We start from the raw sequence: 27,081 nt of genomic DNA, 5'->3' as shown, positions 1-27,081 counted from the left end.
GCCCCCCTCTGGATCCGCCAATGGGAACTTTCCAGATTGATGAGTGTTTTGGTAGGTCGGAATCACATTGGAAATAGAACTAAAACAGCAACACAAACCCTATTGGAAAAATCTTCGTATTATTTTTGGACGAGAAAAACGTGAGGATTTTCAAAATCCTCGATGATTAATTGAGTGACTAGCAGCTTTATTCCTACGTTCTTCGTCCGAAAATAACACATGATTTTTCAAATCGGGAAAATCACTGATTTTTCGACATATTTTGTCTATAGGCCTTGAATTTCACACTCTATTTATGATACACGACAAAAAAAAGTATACAGATTATTATCAGATTCAATCACCAAACTACTTCTGACCATAAAATCGATACGCCAAAGTATCGGTACGAACACAGTGATAATCGATTTATATGAACTATCATTATTTTTATTAATCCGTTGTACGTAGCGAATTCGAATTTAACCTCCCAACAATATGAAATGCACAGGTCTCACTTTGAAACCCCTTATTGTTGAGGTGTCAGGTGTTAATCTTTCAGATAAGAAAGAGAGATTACAATGTATAGTATCACTCCAAGAATTTTCATATCTGCACTCATCGGAGAAATCTGACAAATTAACCTGGAATGCTTATATGTAGATTCTGAGATTGACAAAAGAACTTGTCATCAACACATCATTTGTTGTTGAACATTTTTAGATTTAAAAAATCGAGAGGCAAATTTCGCACAGATTTTTGTGGCACCCAACTTTTGGAGCAAATGAACACACTTGTAAATATAATATAGACACTTTTATCTAGACAATATTGAATAATCTAGGTCAATTTGGGGTGTCACTTGATCGCTGGATATAGAGTCAAAAAATGAGAAAATTCTTCAAATTGTTCCTTGACATTTTTACTGTTTTTTTTTAATGTCGGATTTAATTGATCCAATTTTCTAAATTGTTATGAAGAATATTTATATTTATATAAGGGTCTTATGTATACATATTTAATAAGAAAAAGTGCATTTGATAAAAGTTAAATTGGCAAAAGTTTCCCGGAACACCGGCTGTTCTGCAGTCAAACGTGACTTTTGGAGCATTTTGGAGCAACAGTGTCATGTACAGTGTACTTGTAAGGATTTTCTAGAACTTTGTTTAATGGTCAGATATGAGATAAATAAGTAAGTACTCCAAGTTTTGTTCTCACCAAGAATTCACTTTCTAGTTTCTTTGCCCCATCACTCGGCACTTGCAATCACTCGCGGAACTGGACGCGCGCTTTTTGGCACTTTGGCAGGCTTAAGTGTATCAGATGAAGTCTCGACTGAGTCTGAGGAATATGGACTGATGGACCTTGATTGAGGGGAGAGGGGAAGTGGCGGGGAGGGAAAAACGGAGGGATGAGAGTCAAAAAGACAAAGTGAGAGAGAGAGAGAGGCTACATGAAAATGTATAAGGAGAGAGCGAGCGAGAGAGATAAAGAGAAAAAGACCTGTTACGACGGTTACCACGAACAACGATAACTATAGCACACTGTCAAAGCGGATCAGGTTCGACTCGCAACTCCAACCATGACTCCAACTCCAACCCCTCCAACCATGACTCGCTCAACTCGACTCGTCTCATCGTCTCTAAAGCGAGGAGCGAGCGACTCACTCGTGCGCCTTCGGCACCACGCCTGACGCCTGCGTTCTGCTTCTCCATTCCACGTCCAGGTGACCCAAAAAAATCCACTCTTATTTTTTCTCATCACGCAACCTTTAATCTTCCTGCTTCTTCCACTTGGTCAAAAATAATTGCAAAATTTTCTCTGCTTTTTTAAACAAGTTTATACCTGGCACAGAAAAGTTTAATTCGGGATCCCTAATTACAGTGTGTTCGCGAAATTTCTATCTCAGTACCCAGTAAGACGAGAAGAAAGAGAAAAATTAATATTATCAGATTTAACCGAAAGAGTGACCATTATTCCATTCTAATCTGTCCACAAAATATGTGCTCATGTCTAGTTTCTATTCGTTTTTGCGGAATACAAGTTTGGAAATCTCAATTTTCTTTGTCTGCCACAACGGTGAAGTAGTTTTAATTATATTACTTTATATTGTTTAAACAAATTATAAATTTGATAATACATTAAACCATAATAAATTAAATTCATATTGTTCAGTAAGGTAAACAAAATTTATTTATCTTTGAGCAGAATTGTGAAAATATTCTTTGACATCACTAAAAATTATTTCTATTAACATAATTATTTTATATTTATAACTGATCAATTAAAAGGACTAGGTTTTGCATCTTCAAAGTGACATTATTCTCTTTCTTTCTATTATTTCTTTGCATTCCTTCATTTTTTAAGTCCTCTCAATACGCTTCCATTATTTTTTTCAAATCTAGATTATAAAGAATAGATTTGGATTTTTTTCTACTCTTTGGTGGAACTTTCGAGATGGAGGAAAATTCGCGTATTAATGGGAATTCAGATTCCGAATTTTTCTGAATTATTCTCTTCTTACCGCGTAAGAAGCCTTGCATTAAAAGGTTTTAAAAATTTTGAATCCCTAAGAATGCCTTTTCTGTCCTTCGTTTCTTAATCTTCATTAGGCGACGGAAATAATAAGATTCCAATTCCTTTTAAAGCCGATCGGAACTACCAGACGTAACCTCCAATCAATTAAAAGCACAATTTTTGTTTGAAGAATTAGAACGCTCAAAACCATGAAATTTGCAACATCTAGTAGAATCGTACACAAGAATACATCTCCTTATCGTGAAAAGTTCGCTTTGTTTAAATATTATCAATTACAGAAATATAAAATCATGATAGAAAATTCAAAAAATTATTTTTCACCTGCACCTTCTGTATGGAAATTAATCCTGACATTGTAAAATGACCGATGCTATGTTACAAGAAGCTTTATATTTCATTATTGTTCCAAAAACAGTAAATAAAAATAGCGAAATTTGCTAAATAAAAAGGGATTAAAATTTCCATCTTTCTTGGTTGCTTTGTGATATTCAGAAAAATATAGTCGGCGCTAGATATAGAAAGGAATTCAATTTAAGAGATAACTTTAACTGCTGTGGAGATTCATAATGTGAGGACTAAAACGGGATCCAAAAGTATTCAATATTTCTCACATTACCGTTTGAGGAATGAAATCCTTCAATACTTTTTAATGCGAGCCTTCTTACTGGGATATGTTTGAAGTACTTCAGGTATTTTTTAAGTTGATTGTGAATGTCGGCAATACTTTGAAATAGTCATTGCTCGACTGGAGTTGGGCCCTGACCCATTCGATACTTTTTGAATGGATTGACACCGATATTTACATAAACGGCAACAGCCCTAATGCAGTATCGAGATTTAACCTCACTTTAATCTAATTTTTCCATTAATTTATAGTGAAATGCCAAGATTTTTTTTCATTTACAAGCGGATACTTCTTCGCAATTGCACCTTTCACTTCCTGAAATGATTTTCTGACAAAATTGATGATATGGAAAACTCATATGAAGGAAAACATAAAGTGATTTTTCGTCTTGCATTTCGAAGGACAGTCCCGCATTTGAACAATGCGTAAAAGACGATTTTTTGTAAAATCAGGGTAGCCACAAGATTGAATTTTCCAGTTTCCCTGACAGTAAAATATTACAAAAGCGAATAAGGTTTCAATAATGAGCCAAGCAGAATAGTGAAACAATCCAGAAAAATACGCGTTATAAATAGTATAGTATGGATTAGCTAAGTAAAGGACATGTAACCAAACTATCAATAAATACATAACTACAAATAAAAAAGTAAGAATCGAATTCTATTTTTAAAGAATGTTAAATTCTATTTTCCCTAATTGATACTTCATTTCCCTGACTTCCCTGACATGTGGCCATCGCCTAAAAACTTCCCGCAAAAGGGGTGTTTTTTCTACTTCGATGCTTCTGAGTTTCTCTCTAGGATCTCGACCAATGAAATTTGAGATTTCAACATTGCGTGTGAACTAATATATTTGAATGAATGTATTTCATGACTCAAGACTTTCTTAGCGTAAACATATTGATTTTGACCCCACCCCCCTTAAATATCCTAATGTCAGCGTCTTGTATTTGAGCGTTTCAAATATGGTTTAGGAAAACAATTCTCTTGGATTAAGTTTGCTAGATGTTCTGATTTAACAGGACATTTTCTTATTTTGAAAATTTTCCAAGCGTTCTGTTTTATTTTGAAAATCTTACAAATATCCTGAGTTTTGATAAGAAGACCAATTTTATTTTGTTTACTACTTTACCGAGTTTATAGCACATACAATATTGAAATGTTGATGAAACCAAATAATTCGACCAAGCGATGAATCTAAAGATTCTTAGAGAGCAAACACGATGATTCGGAACACTTTGAAAAAAATGACAATGATAAAAAATTGCGGTTTTTCGCGGAGAATACAAACATTCACGGCTATTCGGGATTTTTTAAAATGGTTCAATACTTTTTACGGTTCCTGGGCACAATGACAATTGTGAGCGTATATTTTCCTTAATAGCAAGTCAACGAACCGATGAGTGTAAGAGACTCTCTGTAGACACTCGCCATCTCTTAATGTTAAAATATAATATAAAAGAACTTTTATGTCAAGCTTTATAGTAGTATTTATTAAGACCAAAAATGTAAATCTGCTGAGGAAAATTAAAAGTTTAAATAAATATACTTGATGTTTGTAATTTTTTATCAGTTTTCCATTTAAAAAGTGCAACATTAAAACGGTTTTATTTTTTGATTGAAAAAATAGAAATTAATTAATTTAGGTTAGGCAATTAGGCTTCATGTTTTTCTTTAAAAGTGTCCTTATTTTTAAAAATCTTTGGCGTCTGATAGCAATGTCATAAATTGCATTGCCTTTATAGTACAAAGTACAACTTTCCAAGAACTCGATGTAATCTTTGATAGAATGATGACTGCACTGGTGACACCGTTCTAGCATAATACGACGTCCCGGGGGGATTCCCTGGATGAAAAATAAGTTCGAAATATTCGTAATTCCCAGACTTTCGCAGAAATCACTAATATTTATTTTTGTTTCGTGATCTACATAATTTTTCCGATCTTCAGTATATTCAGGTTTACAAAAATGAGACTTTGTCATAAAAAATGGCAAATATCCAAATCTTGGAAGCTTTTTGAAAATTGGGCATATTATGGAGGTGACGAATAAAATGATATTACTAATTTTTTTCATCCTGTATTTATTATTAATATTCTTCAAATCTAATAAAATTGTTTGATACTCCTTGAGATATTATAAAATTACGAGGTATGTTTCAAATACAATGAAATCCAATAAATTTCTTACATAAATACCTAAATATGCCAATTGCTATATCAATGGAAAATCCTAAAACATTCTTGAAAAACCACGAACATGTTTCGTATTTTTGACATTCTTCTTAAGTCCCTTGGAATCATTAAAAATACCCTGAAATCTTTCAAATCCTATAAAATCCTTCTAAATCCTTATTTTTTAATCTGCTGAAATCCCTCGAAATCTTAAAAAAATATATTATATTCCTTGATTGATTATTGTGATTTTCATTCAACTGTCTCATAATCTTAAAAATGTTGTTAAAATCCTTGAAACATTCCTCACAATAAATCCTTAAGAATATGATGAATTCCCTTTAAAGCTCTTGAAATGATTTTGAATGATTTTAAATGCTTGGAAACATTTTTAGTCTTTTTTCGGTCTGCAATAATACTTCTGCCATACATTTACTTTCATTTAATTCCGTCTCTGACCATTTTAATTGGCTTTCGGATTTGAAAAATTAAATTACACTTTTAGATAGCATAGCAGCAGGTACTTAAATGCACAATGGTTTCGGGTAACACAAGTCATGATCAGAAATGTATCGTAAAACGAATGCACTTTATCTGCAAAACATTGTTTGCACTCTCATATACGCGAGCATATGTACGTACGCCCATTTTAAAACTATACGATTTTAAAGTACTGTCCCAGTTTTAAAATGAAATAAATCAAATTATAGTTGCTATTTGATACACATAAAAATTGCCTTCCGTTCTAATGGCACTGGCTTGCCTATAACTCATCAGAACTCATTTACTAGTCTAAGAACTAACTTACAGTCTTACAACAAGCAGAGGAAACACGCATTATTTCGGTACTAGGTGTGTCGCGTGACGTCATTCTGCACGTATGCGTATGTGATTACAGACAAAAATGTGTGGGATGCCTTTCATGATTTGGTGTAATTCACGTCCGCAACAGCAGCAGCAGTCAAACGTAATCAAATTAATGGACATACTAATTCAGCTGCTTATCACATTCTCTATCTCATCCCCCCCACGGTGACTAGATTAATGGACAAAATAGAGCACAGACACGATTCTCTATGATCAATTTTTATCAAACAGATCCCAAAACTTCATTTTTGGCACTTGGAACAAAGAAATGTTCACAGAAAAAGCGAAAGATGAAGTTTACATCAATTCCAGGGGAAAGGTTCACCGCAAGAAAAATTAACCTTGCCGGATAAACTTCACTTGAATTGAAGATAAGTTGTGATTTATACTCTTGCCTGCGGATAATTTTTCGCCTTACAATCGTTCCATTTTTATTCGAGACGTAGCGAGAATTGCGACGCCAGCGCTATCTGGCGTCGTTTAACTTCATTAAATCGAAGTGGCTAAATGCGGATTCCCATCTGTTAGTTGCTTTTTGCGCTTTTTGCTAAATGGTATTAAGTAGGTTTTAATTCCTCTACAATAGTCTAATTTATTTCGCATGAGATATATCAGTAAGCACACTTTTTTTTCGTGTTTTCCCCTTCTGATTCTATACAGGTTTTACCGAAATTTGCTCACTTCAGCGTGACGCAGTAGACGAGTTCAGAATTATTTCCCCAACTACTGAAACTTTCGCCGAAATATGTTTAATTTTTAACCGTTGCAATTCTTAAAAGCAAGAAATTGTAACTTTTGTTCTGTGTTGTTTTAAATCTGATGTCCCGATTTATAACTCGAATTTACTCATACTTCACCGGTTTCCCATTGCTGCTAAAGGACGCCGTAACAGACGACAGCTTTTATTCCCGTAGGGTAAACTTTCGCATGTAAACTTTAACAGCGGGAAATTTTAACTGGAAAATTTAACTTTCGTTTTTTCTGTGTTCTACTTACTCTGTATCAGGAACTGGTATCATGGAAGCTGGATGCTCAAGTCGACCATTGTTGTCCAAGAAGTGATTATTCTCAGGCTCTTCTTGGACTGGAGTCTCGAAGACAAGGGTTTCGACCATTGACCCCTTACTCGAGCCAAATGACACCCTGAAAGGTTTCATAAAGTTAACTACACTCAAAAAAAAGTTTAAGTTAAAGTTACTAGCAGCGTCTGGATAAAATTTTTTTAGTTATTTTAATCCGAAATTATGGCTAATATGATTAGAAAATTCTATTTAACGAACAACCTATATTTGTTAATTGTATTTTCATTTATATCAGTATAAATAATTATTGTGCTATACTGGAACATTTCCAAACCAAGCACATATTTTTTGGGTGTCTTTGAAAATCATTCTCGAAAATATTAACATTGTAGACAATAAATAGATACAGTGAATTTTCGAGAATTTCGGTATTGATCAAGCAGTGATCTACATGCATATTATGTAAAATCAAGAACAAAATGGTCTTAACGAATAGTTTCAGAAACAAAAAATTCAAGGATTTTTCAAGGTTCTCCAGAACATACAAAAATACAATTTTCCAGCTATCTTTCTTTTACAGTCAAAAATACTTTTCAATAAACATAAAAATTGTAGTTCTAGTGGATAAAAAAGCGCCATAAAACTCCATGAAGGTAGAAGAGTAAAGATTTCAGTAGTCGGGAATCGATGTCTACCAGAATATCTGGTTGAGCTTTCCAGAACATCTGGTTAAGTTTATCAGAACATCTGGTTATTTTGACCAGAATATCTGGTTATGTTGAACAGAACGTAGTATTCTTAAGTTACTAAAAAACTGCCTAGTAAATATTTTTGGTTAAATTTACCAGAACTTCTAGGTACATCTACCCGAATTTTTGGTAACATTAAACAGAAAATTTTCAACCAGAAACTTCTGATACTTTTAACCAGAATTTATATTAAGGGCACATTATCACTCTATTCTAGATGAATTAACCAGAATTATGGTTGGTGCAAACAGAATTTTTATTTAGTGTAGATACCAAATTTTGACTATAGGCTAAATGAAACAAAAAATATAGATGAATTTGAGACTGATCAAATTATATGCAAAAGATAGAGCCAAACTGAATCAGACTTAGTGTAATCGGAATCTGGAGCCGATCATTCATTTTTGTTTCGAGAATATCGGTATAACCGTAAATCTCAATTTCCTATTGCGTGACTAAACTTGCAAGCGAATAGATAGTCCATAAACGCAGAAATCAGAATTTCGCAGCGTCAAATTTCTAATCTGTCATGTTCAGAATTCATTTCAGAGATTATTAATTTAAGATTAAGTTGTGTAGAGTTCTAATGTTTAGACCAATTAATTGAGTTTATTACTGGCTAGAAGTTGTTTTATTACTGCCTTTTTGAGTTTGGAATTGTATAACTTACAACTGGCGATTGGTGTTCTATATATCACTTTCAGATACGCATATGGTAATCGTCTTTATTATCGAATGAACTCGTAAATCTTGATTGGATCCGTACCGCTCTAGATTAAGAAAATTGTTGGGTACTGCAAATCTTAATTTTTGATGACTGATATTTTTTCTACAATCTCTCTGCGTTTTGAAATTTTTTATACGAAACTAAAATGTTGTTTTTAGACATAAATAGCTATATACGTGATTGTACCAGAATATTTATTTAAAACTCAGTTTTTATTATTAAATTGAAAACTAAAGCTATTTAATCCGAAATTATTATCTTTGTTAAAACTTTAGATTTCTAAGCTTAAACAATTTATCAACTTTTTTGCGACCTGTAGGATTTTGGTTTGAATCCAGGCTAAATTGGAGGACAACAAAGTGCTGACACCTAGCGCGTCTTGTCGAATCGGGCCGAGTTCTTGAACGTACTAACTATTACAGCTTTAAACGTGTCAAACATTTCAAACGCCTGCAAATAACTTCTCTGGATCCCTTCTGATTATTGATTTCGCAACTTGTTTCTTGATGCTTATTAATTCATCAAGTCTTGCCTCAATAAAGTATACAAATTTAATGAGCTGTTTTCCAAAATTTTTAAATCAGAAACCCTTATTATTTTCATTGCGTAATAAATATAATAAAAAATTAAATTTTAATACAAGGTAAAACCCCCTTCCAATTTTGTACAATCTTAAAATTTTAAAAAATTTTCTGGGTATTTTTATACGCTTAATTTACAAGGTGTTAATAGACGAGGGGGCGTTCGATTCTGGAATAAAGGTCATCTTTTGCGTATACAATATTCAAAAATAGGCCAGGAGAAAAGTAGATCGGCATATATCACTCTCCAAAATAGATGTCATACGTAGTTGTTTTGCCAAGCCACGAAATGGCTTCGTTTATAAGAGGGGAGGTATAGCTATAATTATAAGCTGTAGTCTGTACTATAGAATAATTCAACACGTGTTCTGAAAAAGTTCTTCCTAATCTTAAGCCTGGAATGAGAGGGATCGAGAGTGTTTTTTGCCAGGAAAAAAAAGTCGCTGATGTAACCGGCAATCGAAATATCGACCGAAATTCTTTCCAAGGTTCGTGTGGAATCCCGCGCAACGTTGCGATTTAAAGTCGACGTGATTTCAGAACGCAGTCCAGTTGTCCACTGTCCAAGTGTATATGCCTCGCAAAATACCTTGACAGTGAACGACATTCCCATTTCCCTCCTTCTTTCTTATTATTTCTCGTATAATTCGCAGTCACGCACGGCTCGCGTTTCGCACACACGTTTTAATGACTGTCTCATCCACTTGAACGCAGACACGTGGGTGATGCAAGTACCTACGTTTCTTCATCTACAGAAATCCCGCAAATGTCATCGCTTCAATTTAACTGTTAGCGTCGCCATTTTGCAAAGAATTCCTTCCGAGGTACAAAATAAAAAATGAACATTGCATAATTTTTTCTCATTTATTTATCAAAACAAAATTGAGACTCAAACTTAAAATCATTCTCCACAGACAAAAACTACTCCCACCATTTAAACGCGTGTCTCTTTTTTTTACAAGTATGTTCCAAATCACTTGCAAACCAGGTGTTAAGGTTTTCATGCGAACTCAAATAGGGGCAGTGGGAATCTCGTTAATACATACATGTACGTCACTTAAAAGAATTGAGGACATCTAAGAATTATACTGGTATGTAGATAATGTGGAGACTTTAATAGGTTTCAAGGTCAAAACCTATTTGGGGTGCCTTACCTCTTGAGATTGGCATGCTTTGTACCATTGAGAATTTTGTTTTTTCGGTCGCTTCCTACAGTACTGGCGTCACTATCGATACTGTAGAGACTATCGTCCTTAGAAACCTTGGAGGTATGGAGGGTAGACTTTCGGGCGGTACCATTCTGTGCATTGTGCTTGGGACTCTCGATTGGTATCACGGTTTGACCTTGGACTTGGTTCTGATGGTACCGATCGCCGACGCCATCTTCGAATCTGGATAGTATAGTCGAGTTCATTGTTCTATTCGAATTCAGAACCGTCTTCGTCGAGTTTGACGAGTAGTTTCGCAGGTCGTTTTGATCCTGAATCTTGCCCAAACGTATATTCTGATTGAGATCGCCAGACGGCGGTTTGTCCACGGTCGGCAACATGTACGACAACATCTTCACTTCCTACTGGCTTTGCGCCTGGAACACACAAAAATCAACATAACATCTGATTTTTGTTTCTTCGAGCATAAATACTGGTAAATAAAAAAACAATGACAAAATGGATGTTAACAGAGCAATTATCCTGCGAGAAATTTGTAAGAGCACTGGTCTTACTTCCTGAAATTCATCCAGTCTCTAATTGTACAAAAACAAAGAATAACAAAAAGCAAAATGATATAATTTGTCAGAAATAATTTCCAATAAGAGCTTACTGAAGGTTGTTAAAGTAAGTGAAATGGATTACGAAATGACGTGACTAAAAATAAATATCAGTGGCATGCAATCATTATTTTTAGGTTCAAGAAGTCATAGAACAGGCAAACTAAATCCGCTTATCGAAGACAGCTTATTTTGGTTTGTGCAACAGGCATTAGCTCATAAAATGAACAGCTGATTTCAGTACCTATAGAAATTCCATGCAGTCATTTAACGTAAATAATGGCTCAAAATTCGATTTTTTGACAAATTAATAAAATAAATCCAATAGTTATTCTGATATAAATGCCTATGCTTACCAAAAAAGCGGCTCTCCGAATTTCACCCTTATTATATATTTTTTCGATGTTGCGCAATGAATTTCAGTGATCATAAACACGGAAAATGATGGCAACACCAAGATGGATTATTCGTTTATTTTAATTTACCATTACTGATTGTCTCGTGATGCCATTACATTTTTTAAATGATAAATAAGGTCTTAACGATAAAGAAGTTATTCAACGAACTATATTCACATTGGTGAATTTAAACGATAATTCGAAAGCTAGCTCGAAAATATTGACATAATTATAAGAACTAATAATAGCTCTCGAGTCACCTGTTCTCTGTCAAATTTACTGATCAAAAATACTGCCCGTGTTTGTTGATTTTTACATTAGTTTGTTACATAAGAAATAGCTTTTTTCAATGGAGGTGTAATGAAATTTTTCTTTTAAAACGCATCTCAGAAGAGTAATGATGAAGAAACAGTTTTGACTTGCAGCATATATTGAAATACTTGAAGCATGAAAATGTTGCGTTTTAATAGGCGAAGAATTTTTTCAAACTTCTGCCATCATATATTTTTTCTTTGAACGTTATAATTATATTAAAACTAATTAAATCCTGCACCGTCACGTACGGGGCACGATGCGGCGGCGCGCTCTATGCATTTTCAGCTGTTCATGCTCGTACAACATCTTTACTCTGATTAATAAGAAATTATTGAATTATTATTGAAAATATCTGAAGTAATTTTTCTTCCTTACATTACACTTTTTAGAATTATTATATTGTATCATTTTTATTCTATAATATTCATATTGTTTACATGAACACTAATAATATGATGGGCGACGTACCCCAGTTTATGGGACTGGCCAACCGGAATGCAACGCCCATCATCTAATTAAATGTCAAATAATGATGAAGTTGAAAAAGGGTTTTGTGTAATAACATACGTTCCCCGATGATGTGTAATTCACATCAAAAAAGACACAAAGCAAAATCACATTTAACTAATAATTATAGAACATTTAAGTCAAAACGCGGCACCATGACCCACTCTCTACTTTAAAAATAGGATCTTCGGTGATAATTACTTTCTGAGCAAATATAAATGTACTACAAACTGCAGATTCATTTTGATAATATTTGTGCTTTTTTATGTAGTAGAATCTAAATGCGTTTCAACCTTGCTTGAAGTTTCGAAATTAGTTGACTTTTCTCGTTAGCAATAAGATTCAAAGTTTTCACGTGTATTGTATAGGTTTCCAATTACTATAGGTGTTTGTAAACTTACATTTAATATTTGATTGCGGAAGAATTGAATGTTCGCCAGGCAAGCGGTCAAATCATAACTGACGCAACGACCACGTCGCGAAACGGTTTTTATGACCAGCGCGGCGCGCGGAGCCGGCTTGGCTGCCTAGAACCCAGATATTATACGTTTTCGCTACTCTCCTCTCTTGTAAATTGTTCTGAATATGCCCTATCAGTGAAGCAGTTGCATCAATTTGATCGCGTCAATTATTTAATGTTTAATTTCATATGAGCACACTACTAAAAAATAATTAGTTTAATTAATACCACAGAATCTCTTGAAATGGCCTTATATTATAAAGTAAGAAAGAACATATTTTTTTGAGAAATGTTTAGCACCATCCTAAAGCTTATTTGAACAATATCGAAAGGCATTTGTTTTGTGCAATGGGCTTATATGGAATGGAATTCCCCATGTTTGCCATGATCCATAATTCATAATTTTTTGAATATATCAAGATCCGAACAAAATATTATTTCAATGATGAACTTGGAATCCAACTCACCCCTACACCGCACAAGGACGAATTTATTGGACAGCATTGGTACGGAATCTGTAACAAAATAAAATTTACGTGAGAATTAATAGAAATTCTGATGAGGGAGATTTATTCAATTTTTGATATAAAGTGATAGGTGCGCACTGAGGAAAACCCCGGAAGTCTACTGAAAAGCCTATTAACTGAGTCAATGCCAGTCCATGTGTACACGCCTGTACCCGTGAACGTTTTTTTAATGCAGAGAAGCCCGGGTTGATCTTGCCGGTGAATAGACACCTGTTTTAACAGCCGGACGACACACGACTCATCTATGTAGAGGGTACACCTATTTTCCACAAATATGCCTCTTCACATACATAGAAAGTCGTGAGAACTTGGAAACGGGGTCGTTGACTTGGCCGGTCGCAATTATTCCGGGGGTATTGTATATTATGCAAAATTATGTTATGCGGGTCTTTCCTCAAAATTCTTTCCATGATCTCTTTTATGGCTTCATTGTACAAACAAAGATTCTTAATAAACTACATTTTTCCTGTTCCTGAAATATCAGACCAAGATTCCTAATGAGTGAAAATATAACATTAAAGGACTTCGCCCAATATGCATGGAAAAGGCGTTAAGGTTAATGCACGGTTAATTTTGAGGTTCTGCGATGCGTCAAGTGATGCTTATTTAAAATTTCAATAAGACAATTTTAACGAAATGATTTTCCCATACATTTTGTGCGGAGTTCTTTGCGTAATCAATTTTCAAATAATTGTATAAAGCTCGAAACAAATTCACATGAAAATGATTACGGTATGGCTATTCTTTCGTTGACAAAAAAATATATTAAAATAGCAATTAATTTTTATATTATAAACTTAAAACTAATTATAATGTAATAATGGTTTAGTGGTTCACACTAGGTGAGTACTACGGATGAAATCATTCTCAAGTCGTGATGTCATTTATAATTAGCACCAATCTTGAATGACAATCAAGTTGCTCTCCAGTTATGGTATAAGGTTTTCTTTTATCTTCTCAAAGTCAGCTGAAAACCTGTACAGGAAACTTTTCAGTCGTTACGCAGTATATGCCTTTTCCCAATTTTGACGATTTCATTAAACGACCGTGATTTCGATTTTCGTTTTTGATCCTTTCATTTTAGTACAAAAATAAAAAATCGGTATAACAAGCAAGTATAACACTGCTTATTTTGTGTCTTAGAACTATATCACGAATATAAAAGTGAAATATGAATAATATCATCAGGGAACCGTACAGAAAGTTGTGCAGACATAAAGAAATTTCGTAGCAAAATTTAATTAATATTAAATAGCTATTATTAAATTATCAACACATTCTATTGCGCTATGGTGCTTAGTTCTCCATACTAAGGAAAGTTTGCTTCCGGACCAAGTAACGTTAGATCGTTTGGAAACTTCCTGCCCATGCCTTCGTGACTTCCTGTCAATCTTCTTGAATCTTGATATGCATCTTGTTTGAAAAAGAGGAAATAAAATTCAACTCTCTTAATCAAAAAAGATGTTGTCCAATTAAACACTCAGAAAACAAAATTTCTTGAATAAAAAAACTGCTTTCTTGGATATACATATAGTTTAACAAAATATTTGATTGGCCCAACCAAATTTAGTTGCTAAATCATCGAAATACTCCACACTAACAAAAATGTTTGTTTGAACCATCCAAAATATTCAGTTAGATAAATCAAATAATTTTCTGAATGTTATTTACATTAATTTTATAGAAGCAATCCTGACTACTAACTCTGGCGACTCTGTGGTTTTATCTTTGGTATTCAGGTAACTGTAGTATATGGTCACAGTTTTATGGCCATCGCCTTCATTTACTTAAAGTATATACCACAAGTAATTACTTTATAATTTATGTTCAACTATAGAGGAAAATATGTTTTATTATTTTGAATCTAAAATTACAGCTAAAATTTATTATAATACGTGTAAAGTGGAATACTCGGACTTTAATAAGAAGTGACTTACATGTTTATGAAATGAAATATGTCTCAATTGCAATTTGATACACTTGAATTATTACATTTAATATACGATTGTATAATTGCATATATATATATATACAACTGTGTGCAAATTTACACACAATTACTTAACGCACTGTGTCGAAATGTATCACTTTACAGATTACTTAGAGCACAGCGTTCATTTTTAGAGGAGACGGATGTTGCAAAAAAAATTGATAAAGCTCACTAATCCAAAAGAAGGAAGACTAATAAGGATCTTAGCTTAGTGTTCCTGAAGACGAGATATTGTACACTGTACTTTGCCGACCTTGCAGGTTGCAATCAGCCATTAGACCCTCTTTTTTCTCACAACCAGATGCTTCCGGTTCTCCCAGCGATTCAACATGCATTGTTTCTGACTAATAATCTTGTGAAATGTCAATTCTCATCCCATCTCGTAAAATATTGTCATTTGCAGCACTTTTACTGTAATATAACAACGAAATTAATAAAAAAAAATAATACGTTATATTTCTGTAAACACACGATAAACGAAATTTCATGCATTCAAATTTCACAAGAATGGTGTAACATATTTTTTTTTCTTCTGGAAATAACAGCCCGGTATTGAAATAGCAGATTACAGGATGGGCAGGTCAGTAGTACATTGAATTTCCAGAATTACAAAGCGTCCTTTTTTCAGAACCTTTCCCCCCTTTATATATATATATATATATATATAGAAAATGACTTTTAATATTGTTGCAAATCCAGTCGCCCGTAAATTTTCTGATCAAGACTATTCGAGTCGCTAGATTTCATTGTCATTGTCCTCACTTAAAAATCAGTGTCCGGCTATATAGAAGTACAAACTAACCGGCCCTGAACGGACGGCAATAAAGAAAATAGTGGGACGTGCACGCGGAAGAATCAAACTGACAATACGGGTGTTATTTCATTTCCCTTATGGCTTTAAATACATTCTCTACAAGCTTAGTTGTCATATATATGTGATGTTTTATAGTGCAGAATTCATTGATGCTGATGCTATGTTTAAACTATTGTTGTCATTCGAGATCGATCGAATTAGGCGAAAAAAATTATTTTTAACTCGACAGAAAAGTCAAACAAATATTTAAGACTATTCACTTTTTTTATTAATCAGAGATCAAAAATATATAAAAAGCATAGCAGGATGAAAGAAACTGTTGTCTGAGTAGGAGTCAACAATTATGAAATTTGTTGAAAAATGTACTTTTTATGGGCCTATTTACACCTGAAACGTCTCACCCGGTTTTCGCGAATTTTTGCGATCTCCTATATCTGTACATCAGGAGGGAAATCAATGTTGCCATAATAAATACTTTAAATGTCTAATAACATAATGAAATGGATTGTCAACCAGTCGACTGCCCAACACTGGGCTACCAATGTGACGAAAAATCAATACGACGCATGCGTAGCGAATCCTCAAGAATCGAGGGTGCACTCTATCCTTACTCGTAAACCATCATCTAGGCTTATGATTTTATGGGCTCTGGTAAATAGATTAGATTACGTTTTTTTGTGTTCTTGTTTTTACATATCTAAATTCTCTCTCCCACAGAAAATCGACAAACATAACTTTGAATAAGCTTCTCTTTCACCAGTTACCCCACTTTAAATAAGCCTCCAGGAATTGCACGACGCACTTAATCCTGTGGAGTTTTCCATCTCGAAAATCCCGGACCGTCAGCAGCCGGTTATTTATCATAAGCGCTCGCATTTGCATGAACATTTTGTCAGGGGAGTGGAAAAGTGCAGAAAAATAGAATCACCGAGCGTAACCGGTTACCGACAGAAGCTTGCAGATTTAAAAATTCAATGGCATTAAATTCTCACATTTATCCTCGACTTCAAACTTCCCGCTCGAGAGAATTAAAGGCAGTAAAAACACGCCTTGGTGAGAAACACGAATGGTCACTCATTCGATTGCTGAAATAATAAAGCAAACACACGGCGCCCTTTCCAACTCAAAAAAAGGGCAGGATTGGACTTTGCGCTCAGCTATTTTCGCGCTCTTACCAAATCGAAAAAAGCCCCTCTAAAATCATTTTTTTTTTTCAAGTGATATATGAATACTAATTATAGGATTTTTCATGGATGCAGCGTTGCATAAAGTCGAATTCAACAACTCAGATATTTTTGATTTTTATGTTCGAGGACAGAATAAAGAGTAATTAAACATAAAATATATTTCATATTGACGAAAAATTTAACATTTAATTTTGATCTCCACGACTAGATAATTTGATCGACACTGATTGATAGGAGAGGAACTGCTGACATGTAACAGAATGGAGAACAATATAGGCAATAAGAATGAAAGGCACAAAGACTGAGAAGGAAAGAGGAATTTCGTAATACGTAACACATCCAAACGTCCCTGTGGGGTCCAGAGAAGCGACTTGAGGGTGATTCTATCAAAGTTCTGCGAAACGAGGGGAGAATCTGACAGAAATCCAGAGAATTCGTTGAAATTGGAAGCTGAATGATTATGAGCCAGTCTCACCAGAAATTCTACAAAGACAAAGAACCCTCTTCATCTGTCATTCAATTGAATAACTTCGAATTTGACCAAAATTGATAGTTACCAAAAATACAATCAGTCTATTTTCTATTCTGTAAAAAAGTGGTTGAAAATTAGCGCATTAATGAGCGGAGATAAAAATACCAGTGTTCGACGCGGTAATTTTACTGTAATGGTTTTAATTTAATTTGATACTTGAAAGTCACATGGATAAATTTTATACTTTCAGCTAGTCTGAATGGCGTTTTTCTCTATTTCTACAGAAATAACACATTCAAGGAGGAACTCTTTTTTCTACTCACCTCATATACCAAATATCAAACCACACACCAGATCATGTGCAGTTATGGCAATATGAGTTTATCCCAACTTCATGTATAGACGGGAACGCATGAACTATTTAAAATATATTACATTATGTACATAAAACATGCTAACGCCTTGTTGTGTTGTCCAGTAACACCCACCCGTTAATTTATTTTCCTCTGCACTGGAATTACAAAATTCTGGTAAAATTTTCATCGTTCTGCTTTTTTACAATTTACATGTGAATTTTGTGATTTTAAAGAAACCTGATAAAAGTATATGAATAATAGTAAAGCGTTTACAAACCGAATTTGCAATTTTCAACCACTTTTTATAGCGTACTATAACTAGTAATCTTGCGTGCACCAAAAAGCGCGCCTATTAATTTGTTTTAATGAAAAAGAATAAAACAAATACAAACTCTTTCCTATTTTATTTATATTTAATGAATGTTACAAAATATTTGTATACAAAAATTAGAAGGCACCACAGGATTATTTTTGTTTCTCTGTTAAAGGTGTAATGGATTTCTCATCATTTATTTGTATGTAAATTCTTCCGTCGATAGCACCTGGAAGTATTGCATGCAAGGATATATATGCAAGCAGAATAAAGTAACGCTAAAATTTGTAGCAGGAAATTTTTTAGATGGATAAACTTTTATTCAGACCACTTCGCGTTTTTCAGCACACATGTGTTGTCATGGAAAAACAAAAGAAAGTTTAACCGATATTTGGTTAATGTTTGTCCTGTAAAGTTAATTTTTGTTGAAGCGAATCTTTCATGGGAAATCGATGTAATGTTTATCTTCTGTTTTTTCTGTGCAGAAAGCTTTCGATTCTTCCAAATTGAAGATAAAACTAGCGATACAGTTATAAAAATTTAATAACTTGGGTAGACAGTCTGTTAGCGGTTTTTGGTTACATATCGGAACTATTTCTGAAAGTTGGACAAACGCTTTGTTGATTCTTGGGTGACTCACGACAATTTTTAAAACTTGCAAACGGCGAGAGTGATTCTTGTGTGTCTGGGAGCAATTTTTTCGAGTTGGACAGAGCAACCTTCATTTTCCGAGCTATTGTTGCATAAACCAAGAAACGCTGTCTTCGATCAGCGGACTTAGTTACCTGAACTATGATTTCTTTACCATAGGAATAATTATTGCCTGTAATTTATATCACCTCGTATTGAAAACTGAATTTATATTAAGTGACCTAATTTCTTAATTGATATAACGGGTTTTAACAAACTACAGTGGGTTCTTATTTGGAATTACTTTCTAATGAATTATAATTATCATCTTATCAATTTTTTTCTGCTTTTGTTATTATTTATTTCCATATCATTAAGAACTGGAATCATTTCAGGAATTAAGGCTAATGTTTTCTTGTTAACTGCAATTAAAATAAATTAGTTAATAGGAACATTCCAACTTGCTTATAGAAATGCCTTTTGACTTGAAATATTTTCCTAAGCTTCTGGATCATTCAGCATGGCCTGAAAATATCAAAATATCTTTTAATTTGAAAATCGAAGGCTTAATAACATTTTAAATGCTTTTGTAGTACAATTAATTCAGCTCCTTCATGAATTTTCTCCACTTGGAAATATTTACAGTTAGGATAAACATTAATAAATGTATGAAACTTGTAAGAAAAATTTTGATAGAAATAAAACTTATACTTATCGCAGATGTTCCATTTCGTTTTTCTGTAATTTTATTGTGGAACACAAAACATCAAAAAACTATTGAAACACCATATAGAATAGAATTTCAAAGTTTAAGCTTCTTCAGAAATATTGCCCATCAGGAACAGAAGAAGGACATTATTATCGTAGTAAATTGGGTGATTAATGTGGAAAGTATAAAATTGGCAAATGTCAATTTTGATATCATTTTCAGAAGCAAGTGGAGTATTATAATGGCAACAAACACGCGAAACCAGTGACATGGTGACACGGAATCGTGCTCTGAAATTTCCTACTCGAACAAAAAATCACCATAATAGAAGAATGCGAGAAAGAAATGCAGAGTAAGAGTATTTTAAATTCTCAAAGGTAATTGAGACACTTTTCTATGCAGTATGAATAATTCTGCAACATTAGCGTAATAAATAAAGTATGAAGATCCAATTTTTTTTATGGTGTGCTATAATAATAGACATGTCCTAATAGGTCTAAAGTGTAGGTCATTTTATAGTGCGCCTCTATTAGTCTCTTAATCAATTTACAACTGCCCCTTTAGTCGTGGGAGTCATGTTCTTTACAGAGTGCAAATTTACAATTTACAATTAGAAGCCTCGATGAGACGAAACGGTTCCTTTAAATTCATTTTTAATTTTACGACTCAGCAGATATTCGATGTGAAAATGTAGTTGAGTGTAGCAGAATGAAATTGCAATAAAAGACGCCCTGTTAAACTCTTAATACAATTTTCCTTGGCACCTGAGAACTACTGAAGTCTTGTCTGACTATCAAAAATTGTCCCTAGGCATCCAAAAGTCACCCCTGCTGTTTCCAACTCTCAAAGATTGACCTTAGGCACTGAAAACCACCGTTTCCAACTTTAAGGGATTGACCTTAGGCACTGAAAAAACACCATCGCCGTTTCCAAAACTCAAAAATTGCCCCCAAGAACCACCCTCGCCGTTTCCAACTCTCAAAGATTAACCTAAGCTACTAAAAATTTCCATCGCCATTTCAAACTCTCAAAAATTGTCCCCAAGAACTACCCGCGCCGTTTTCGACTCACAAATTGCCTCCAGACACCAAATAACCGCCCTCGCCGTTTTCCACTTCCAAAAATCGCCATTGGACGCCCAGGAACCACTCTGACCGTTTCCAACCCTCAAAGATTGTTCCCACGCACTAAAAAACCGCCCACACCGTTTCCAACCACCAAAAATTCCCTTTAAACGCCCAGGAACCAATCTTACCATTTCCAACCCTCAAAGATGATTCCTACGCACTGAAAAACCGCCCTTGCCGTTTCCAGCTACCAAAATTGCCCTTAGAGACCCAGAAACCACTCCTACCGTTTCCAACTTTCTAAGATTGTTTCTACGCACTAAAATACCGCCCTCACCGTTTCCAACTCCCAAAAATTGCCCTAGACTTCCAGGAACCACTCTACCGTTTCCAAATATCCTGAATTGTTCTTAGGAACCAAAAACCATCCCTGTCATGTACAACTCTCAAAAATGATCTGCAAGAATCACCCCTGCCGTTATCAACTTGCAGAAATTATCCCTAGCCACTAAACAAACCATAGAAATTGTCTCTAAGCACTCAAGAACCCACCAACGTCTTTCCTAACTTTCAAAAATTGTCCCTGGACTCCTAAAGACCACCAACGTCTTATGAAACTCTCAGAAATTGCCCCTAGACACCAAATACATGTCCAACTTTCAAGGATAGTAAATTTTTGTTTCACTCAAGTTTATCTCCGAATTTCAGATGCACCACTTTCAAGTATTCATTATTAATTCCTAACATAAATTAGATTGAAGATAAAAGAATAAGTGCAAGAATTTAATTTGAATTGAATGAATCCTATTCATTAGTGCCACGAGTTTAGAAACATGTAATTTTTTTTATATATTCCTAAGTAGCTGCCAAGATTACAAACAGTTTTTTTTGTAATTATAAAAACTTATTAGTAAATGTTCGTTAGTCCCTTTTTCCATATTCTCCCAAAGATGTTGTTTCGCGTGGAATTAGTATGGTCCAAAAAATGTTGGTAAAGTAGCAAACGGATACGTGTCAATAGGTTTTCATGTTCCAACGTGTCCGTGCATTGTTTAGTGTGGTTACTATATACATTTTGTTCCCCTCCGCTGAAGGTCAAACCTTTTGGCGGTGTGAGTGCTTTTTAGATTCTCGTATTCTCTTCATCTTTTTCCACTTACTCAATTTATTTAAACAAAAACAACAACTTCTACGCCCGAACATTGATTTTTGATACGCAAAACCTGTTTTGCCTAGTTTCAAACAATATTTTACCCTAAATTTTGAATGATGTTGAGCATTCTTTTCAGATAGTCTCTCGGTGTATTTATTCTTCACAGAAATATGCAATCTCTCCGTTTTTTAAAACGACCTGTTATTCCGGTATGCCAGAGGAAGAAAACAAATACTAACCTAAGTTGAAGGGTTGTGTATGTCAAAATTTGTGAACGTGAAACTTCGACGGAGCCGATACGGTGGACTCTTCCTGTAGAAGGTGTTATTATCCTTTATTCGCAATGATCTTCTTCATCACAACCCACTAAACAACCGTCTTGTTACATGTCGAAGTAACCCAATTTTATTTCGGCTGAACTTCCAACCTTCGTCATCGCATTTTAATTAATAACACTAAAATAGATATACTGCTTCTCGCGAGTGTACTCCTACGTCGCCGGAGGGTTCATCGAGAACTGTCGAGAGAACTGGAACTCGATCACTCGACTCGACTCGACGGCACGACGCGAGTCGACGGTTCGAGGCAGCAGTAGTTTCCGCGCGCAGACGCAAAACGTCTTGCCAAAAAAAGAAGGCGACCGAGATTTTTTTCAAATTTCCTTCATAGCATGTGAAAAAAACCCTGCACACGTATAAACCAATCAATTGAAAATTAATGGTTATTGTTATAACCCAGGAACAGATGAAAGATACCAAATTTTCAATTTGTCCGAAGCCTTAGTAAATTTGCAATCTTGATATGCCATTTCCGATAAAGACCGAATCATTACGATTTGGGATGTAATTGGCTTTACTCGAAAATTTACAATTTCTTAATTTTGTGTGAAACATAAGAATATAAATTTAAAAAATTCTGCTTAATCAGTCTTATCAGATTAAACTTTTTTAAATATTGAGATTCGACTTAGATATCGGCTTTTTAAAGATACCGATTCCTCACACGATTTCAAATTCCCGGTCATTTCACGGTTTTTCCCAGTCAAGTTTTTCAATTTTCACGATTCACCAAAAGTAACATATTTTTCGCAAAATAGAAACATTTATTTTAATTCATGACGTTCATTTTAAACATCCTTTGATACAACACAGCAAAAAAATTGGAAAAGAATGCATTTTTAAACAAATACTTCAATTTTACACTAATGAAATATCAATTTTGACAATAAAGGAAAGAGTTAAACTTTCATTTTAAAAAATTAATTTTGAACACAAAAAACGGATTTTCAAACAAAAAAGTTCATTTTTCAATATAAATGATGAATTTTCAACTAATTTTTACTCAATAGAGTAAATTGTTAATCAAAACTAAAATAATTAAATTTTAAGTAAAAAAAATATTGTCCAGCCAAAAGAATGCATGCTAAACTAAAGTTAGGGATTATTCAATTGGATTAAGTTAAATTTACACTTTAAAAAATTAATTTCGACAAGAAAAAAAATTATTCAAAAAAAGAATTACAATTTCAAGTAAAGTGATGAACTTTGAACTAAAATTATGAATCTTTCACTGGAATGGTTTAATTTTAAACCAAAAAGATGAGTTTCGAACTAAAACAATGAATCATAATACAATAATGAATTTCCAAATCAAAATTTACAAAATTGTAAATGATTATAATATTTTTTCTTAATCATTTTAACTAAAAAGATAATTTTTTAATCAAGGAGATTAATTTGTCTGAAAAAGATTAACACTTTCGAATAAAAAAAATCTATTTTCAACCGAAAAATAGATAAAGAGATTTAACTAAAATTATGAAATATTAAATTGGAATTATGATTAAATTTTCAGTTAAAAAAAACAAACAAAAAAGAAACAAATTTTCACCCAAATAGTTAAATTTTCGACAAAAAAATATCATTCCATCCAAAGAAAAAACAAGTATTCAATCAAATAGCTTATTTTTTAAACAAAGAAATGTATTTTTATTTAAAATTATGTATATTAAAAAAAAATATTATTAGGAAATGAGTTTAACTTTCAACCAAGTTATCTCCAGTCTAAAATTTGAATTTTCAAATAAAATGGTAAATATATGGAATACTTGAATTTTTAATCGAAAAGAAGGATTTTTAAACAAGAAGATTAACTTTTAAGGTAAAAGATATTTTTCTACAAAAAAATCGATTTTTGAACAAAATGCATACATTTTCAAAGAAATAGTTTAATTTTTAAATAAAAAATCTCAATTTTCAGCAAAAGGGTTGAAATATTTTACTGGAATAATTAAATTTTCAGTTGAAAAAAATTGATTTTCAACAAAGTACATAGTTACATTTTCAACTAGAGATTAATGTTTAATGAAAATAATAGATTGACAATAAAAAATTAATTTTTAACAAGGGTGTAACTTTTAACCAAGTAGTTTAATTTCTAACTAAAAAAATATGAATCCGTAGCAACCAAATTTTCAATTGTAATTCAGAAATATTTCTTCTTTGATAAATTCATGCTATAAAATAAAAACGATGTTTATTTTCTAAAATTTCCTGTTTCAAGTGAGGCTAAATGAGGAGTAAGCAAATAAAATGTGATGATTCATTTTTTTCCCTTTAGAAGAATTTATGTGCCCCTTTGTACTAAATGTGACCGCCTCGCCTTTCCAATCCTGCACAGTACAACAACTGGGCAGGGTTGGAAATGGCGATGAATATTGAAAAGCAATTAAATTCTCCGAGCGTGCTTCGAATCTAAAATTAGAATTTTTTAAAAGGTTTGTTTAATAAAGCATTATTAATTTTTTGTATGGCCTAATTTCTTAATTTATATTTGACTGATTTTAAAAAACTGCAGTGGGCTCTTATCTGGATTTACCTTCTAATGAATTATAATTGTCATCATATTACTTCCTATTTTCTACTTTTGTTACTCTTTGTTTTCATATGAATAGAAACTGGAATAATTCACTAAAAAAATAGTTTATTCCTTTTTCCTCGGTTCTTCAAAGTTTTCAATGACTTTATCAGTGCGTGTTACGGTTGATAAACAATCCGAATTTATAAAGAATTGTTTTAAAAAGTATTATTAATTTTTTCTGACACAGTCTATATCCTCTGTGCCTCGTTTATCGGGGAAATTTTCAGCAGGTAAAAACCTCTCGCAACAAAACTGTTTAATTTTGCACGCTCCAGTTTCTATCCTGAACGCTCTCTTGTTGACTCTACAAAAAATATGAGATTGAAATTTATTCAAAAGAATAAAAATTCGAATTCGATATCAGGGTGGTCACTATTTTTCAAATTTGTGTCTCTCGGTAAATAATCGTGATTTCTCGGTTTAGAAAAAAATGAACTCTCTTTGCGAAACCCAGTTTTCTCACATGCGCGCAAATCGTGCGTCCACGTTTATGCATTTTTATTTCCTAACATGAAAAATACGCAAATTTAAAAATCCATTATAAAACGAATTTTTTAATCTTAGATTTTAAATTTTTTCAACAACAGTTAATTATTTAGAATTTAACAGTTCTGAAATAAAAAAAAAAATTAAATGATTTTTAACAATTTAATAAGAAAATGGAGTCGAATTATATCATTTCTAAATTGAAGCACTGCAAAGTAAACCAATTTTTGTATTGAGGAATCACGAAATTCAATGATTTTGAATTAAAAAGTTAGAAAATAGGACAATGTTAAAATTTAGATAACTAAAAATTGAAAACTTTTGAATTTAAACAATTCTAAATTCAAAGCGATTAAGATTTGACAATTTAATTTTGAAAACTAAATTGAATCTTTTAAAGTCAAAGCTTCTGAAATTCAAATTTTTATAAAATCAAAGAATAAATTGCATTAAACTAAACAAATTTTCAAACTAAATATTAATTTCATAGGGGAAACATTAAAAATGGACAAAATTTCTACTCCAGAATTTTGAAACTTTTATGAATCCGAACTTCATTTAAAACTGAAAAACTGTGTAATCATCAAAAATTGTAACATAGAAAATTTTTTATAATAAAACCCTTTACAATTTCAATGATATGAAATAAATTTAAATTTAAATTAAATTTTACTTGCAAAATGAAAATCTATGTACCGAAATTATTTATTTATGGCTGTATCAATTTCAGTCAACTACGTAGTTTAATTTTTATCTTTTTATTGTATTTTAAACCTAATTTTTAATTTTTTAATTTCAAATCGTCCCTTAGAACTATCATTCACTCTTGAAATTTTCCAACAAAATATTTTTCAATTTGAAATGATTTGTTTAAATCTTCAACTAAAAATTTGTAAAATGTTAAGATATAAGATTGAAAATTAAGATAAATAATACACAAGATTGCTGTAATACAATTCTTTTTTTTTTTTAATTGCACATGTTTCAGCTTTACATTTCGAAATTACCTTATATTAAAATCTAAAACGGTTAAATTCGAAACTATGAAGGATTTTAAACTTTTAATATGATATTTAAAAGCGGAACGGTCTTGTCATTTTGAATAATTGTTTGAATTTAAATCCAAAACATTGTGAAATTAAAAAATTGAAACCTCCCACTAATTAATGAACATTTTGATACAAAATGGCGGATACAGAACCAAAAAATACAATTTGTCAAAAAAACACAATTAAATTTTTTTAAATACAATTTTTAAAAAATACAGGAATTTTTTTACCAGATAGTAGATTTTTCAATAAAAAAAGACAAATATTCAACGAAATACTTCAAATTTGAAGTAAAACACAATTTTCAACGGAAAATTGAATAGTTACATTTTTAGTTTCAAAAATGAATTTTCAACCAAACTGATTAATTTTCAGTTAAAATGAATATTTAAGTGGCAAACTAAAAGTATCGTATTCGTCGCAAATATTTATTTTAATTAATTACGTCCATTCCAAACATCATTTAACACAACAGATCAAAAAATGCTAAAATAAATTAATTTTCAAATAAAATGATAATTCTTCAACTGAAATAGTGGAATTTTTAACGAGTATTTAACTGAATTTCTTGAATTTTCAACGTAAAAGATGAATTTTTAAACAATAAGATTAAATTTCTATTAAAAAATATAATTTTAAAAAATACAGGAGTTTTTTAACGAAACACTTGAATTTTTAATTTAAGAAGACAAATACTAA

General features: G+C 32.6%; 1 protein-coding gene across 2 annotated transcripts in view; it reads right to left on the bottom strand.

The window, feature by feature from the left end:
* The window catches only part of LOC117176239, a 51,995-nt gene extending 29,535 nt beyond the window's left edge, over positions 1-22,460 (bottom strand). Inside the window, exons 1-4 of one of the 2 annotated variants that reach the window (XM_033366386.1) lie at positions 22,168-22,460; positions 13,178-13,225; positions 10,417-10,847; positions 7,180-7,326 (exon numbers count right to left, since the gene is read on the bottom strand). In XM_033366386.1, the coding sequence (XP_033222277.1) occupies positions 7,180-7,326; positions 10,417-10,823 (554 nt within the window). In that variant the 5' untranslated portion in view covers positions 10,824-10,847; positions 13,178-13,225; positions 22,168-22,460. Of the gene's footprint in view, positions 1-7,179; positions 7,327-10,416; positions 10,848-12,651; positions 12,738-13,177; positions 13,226-22,167 lie in introns of those variants that run through there. The other variant, XM_033366387.1, reaches the window with a different exon arrangement.
* Between the last annotated feature and the right edge of the window lie 4,621 nt (positions 22,461-27,081).

Source organism: Belonocnema kinseyi, chromosome 7, assembly GCF_010883055.1.
Source record: "Belonocnema kinseyi isolate 2016_QV_RU_SX_M_011 chromosome 7, B_treatae_v1, whole genome shotgun sequence".
In the NCBI taxonomy this organism is placed as follows: Eukaryota; Metazoa; Arthropoda; class Insecta; order Hymenoptera; family Cynipidae; genus Belonocnema; species Belonocnema kinseyi.
Note: the sequence above shows the minus strand (reverse complement) of the source record. Positions and strands in the feature narration are given on the sequence as shown.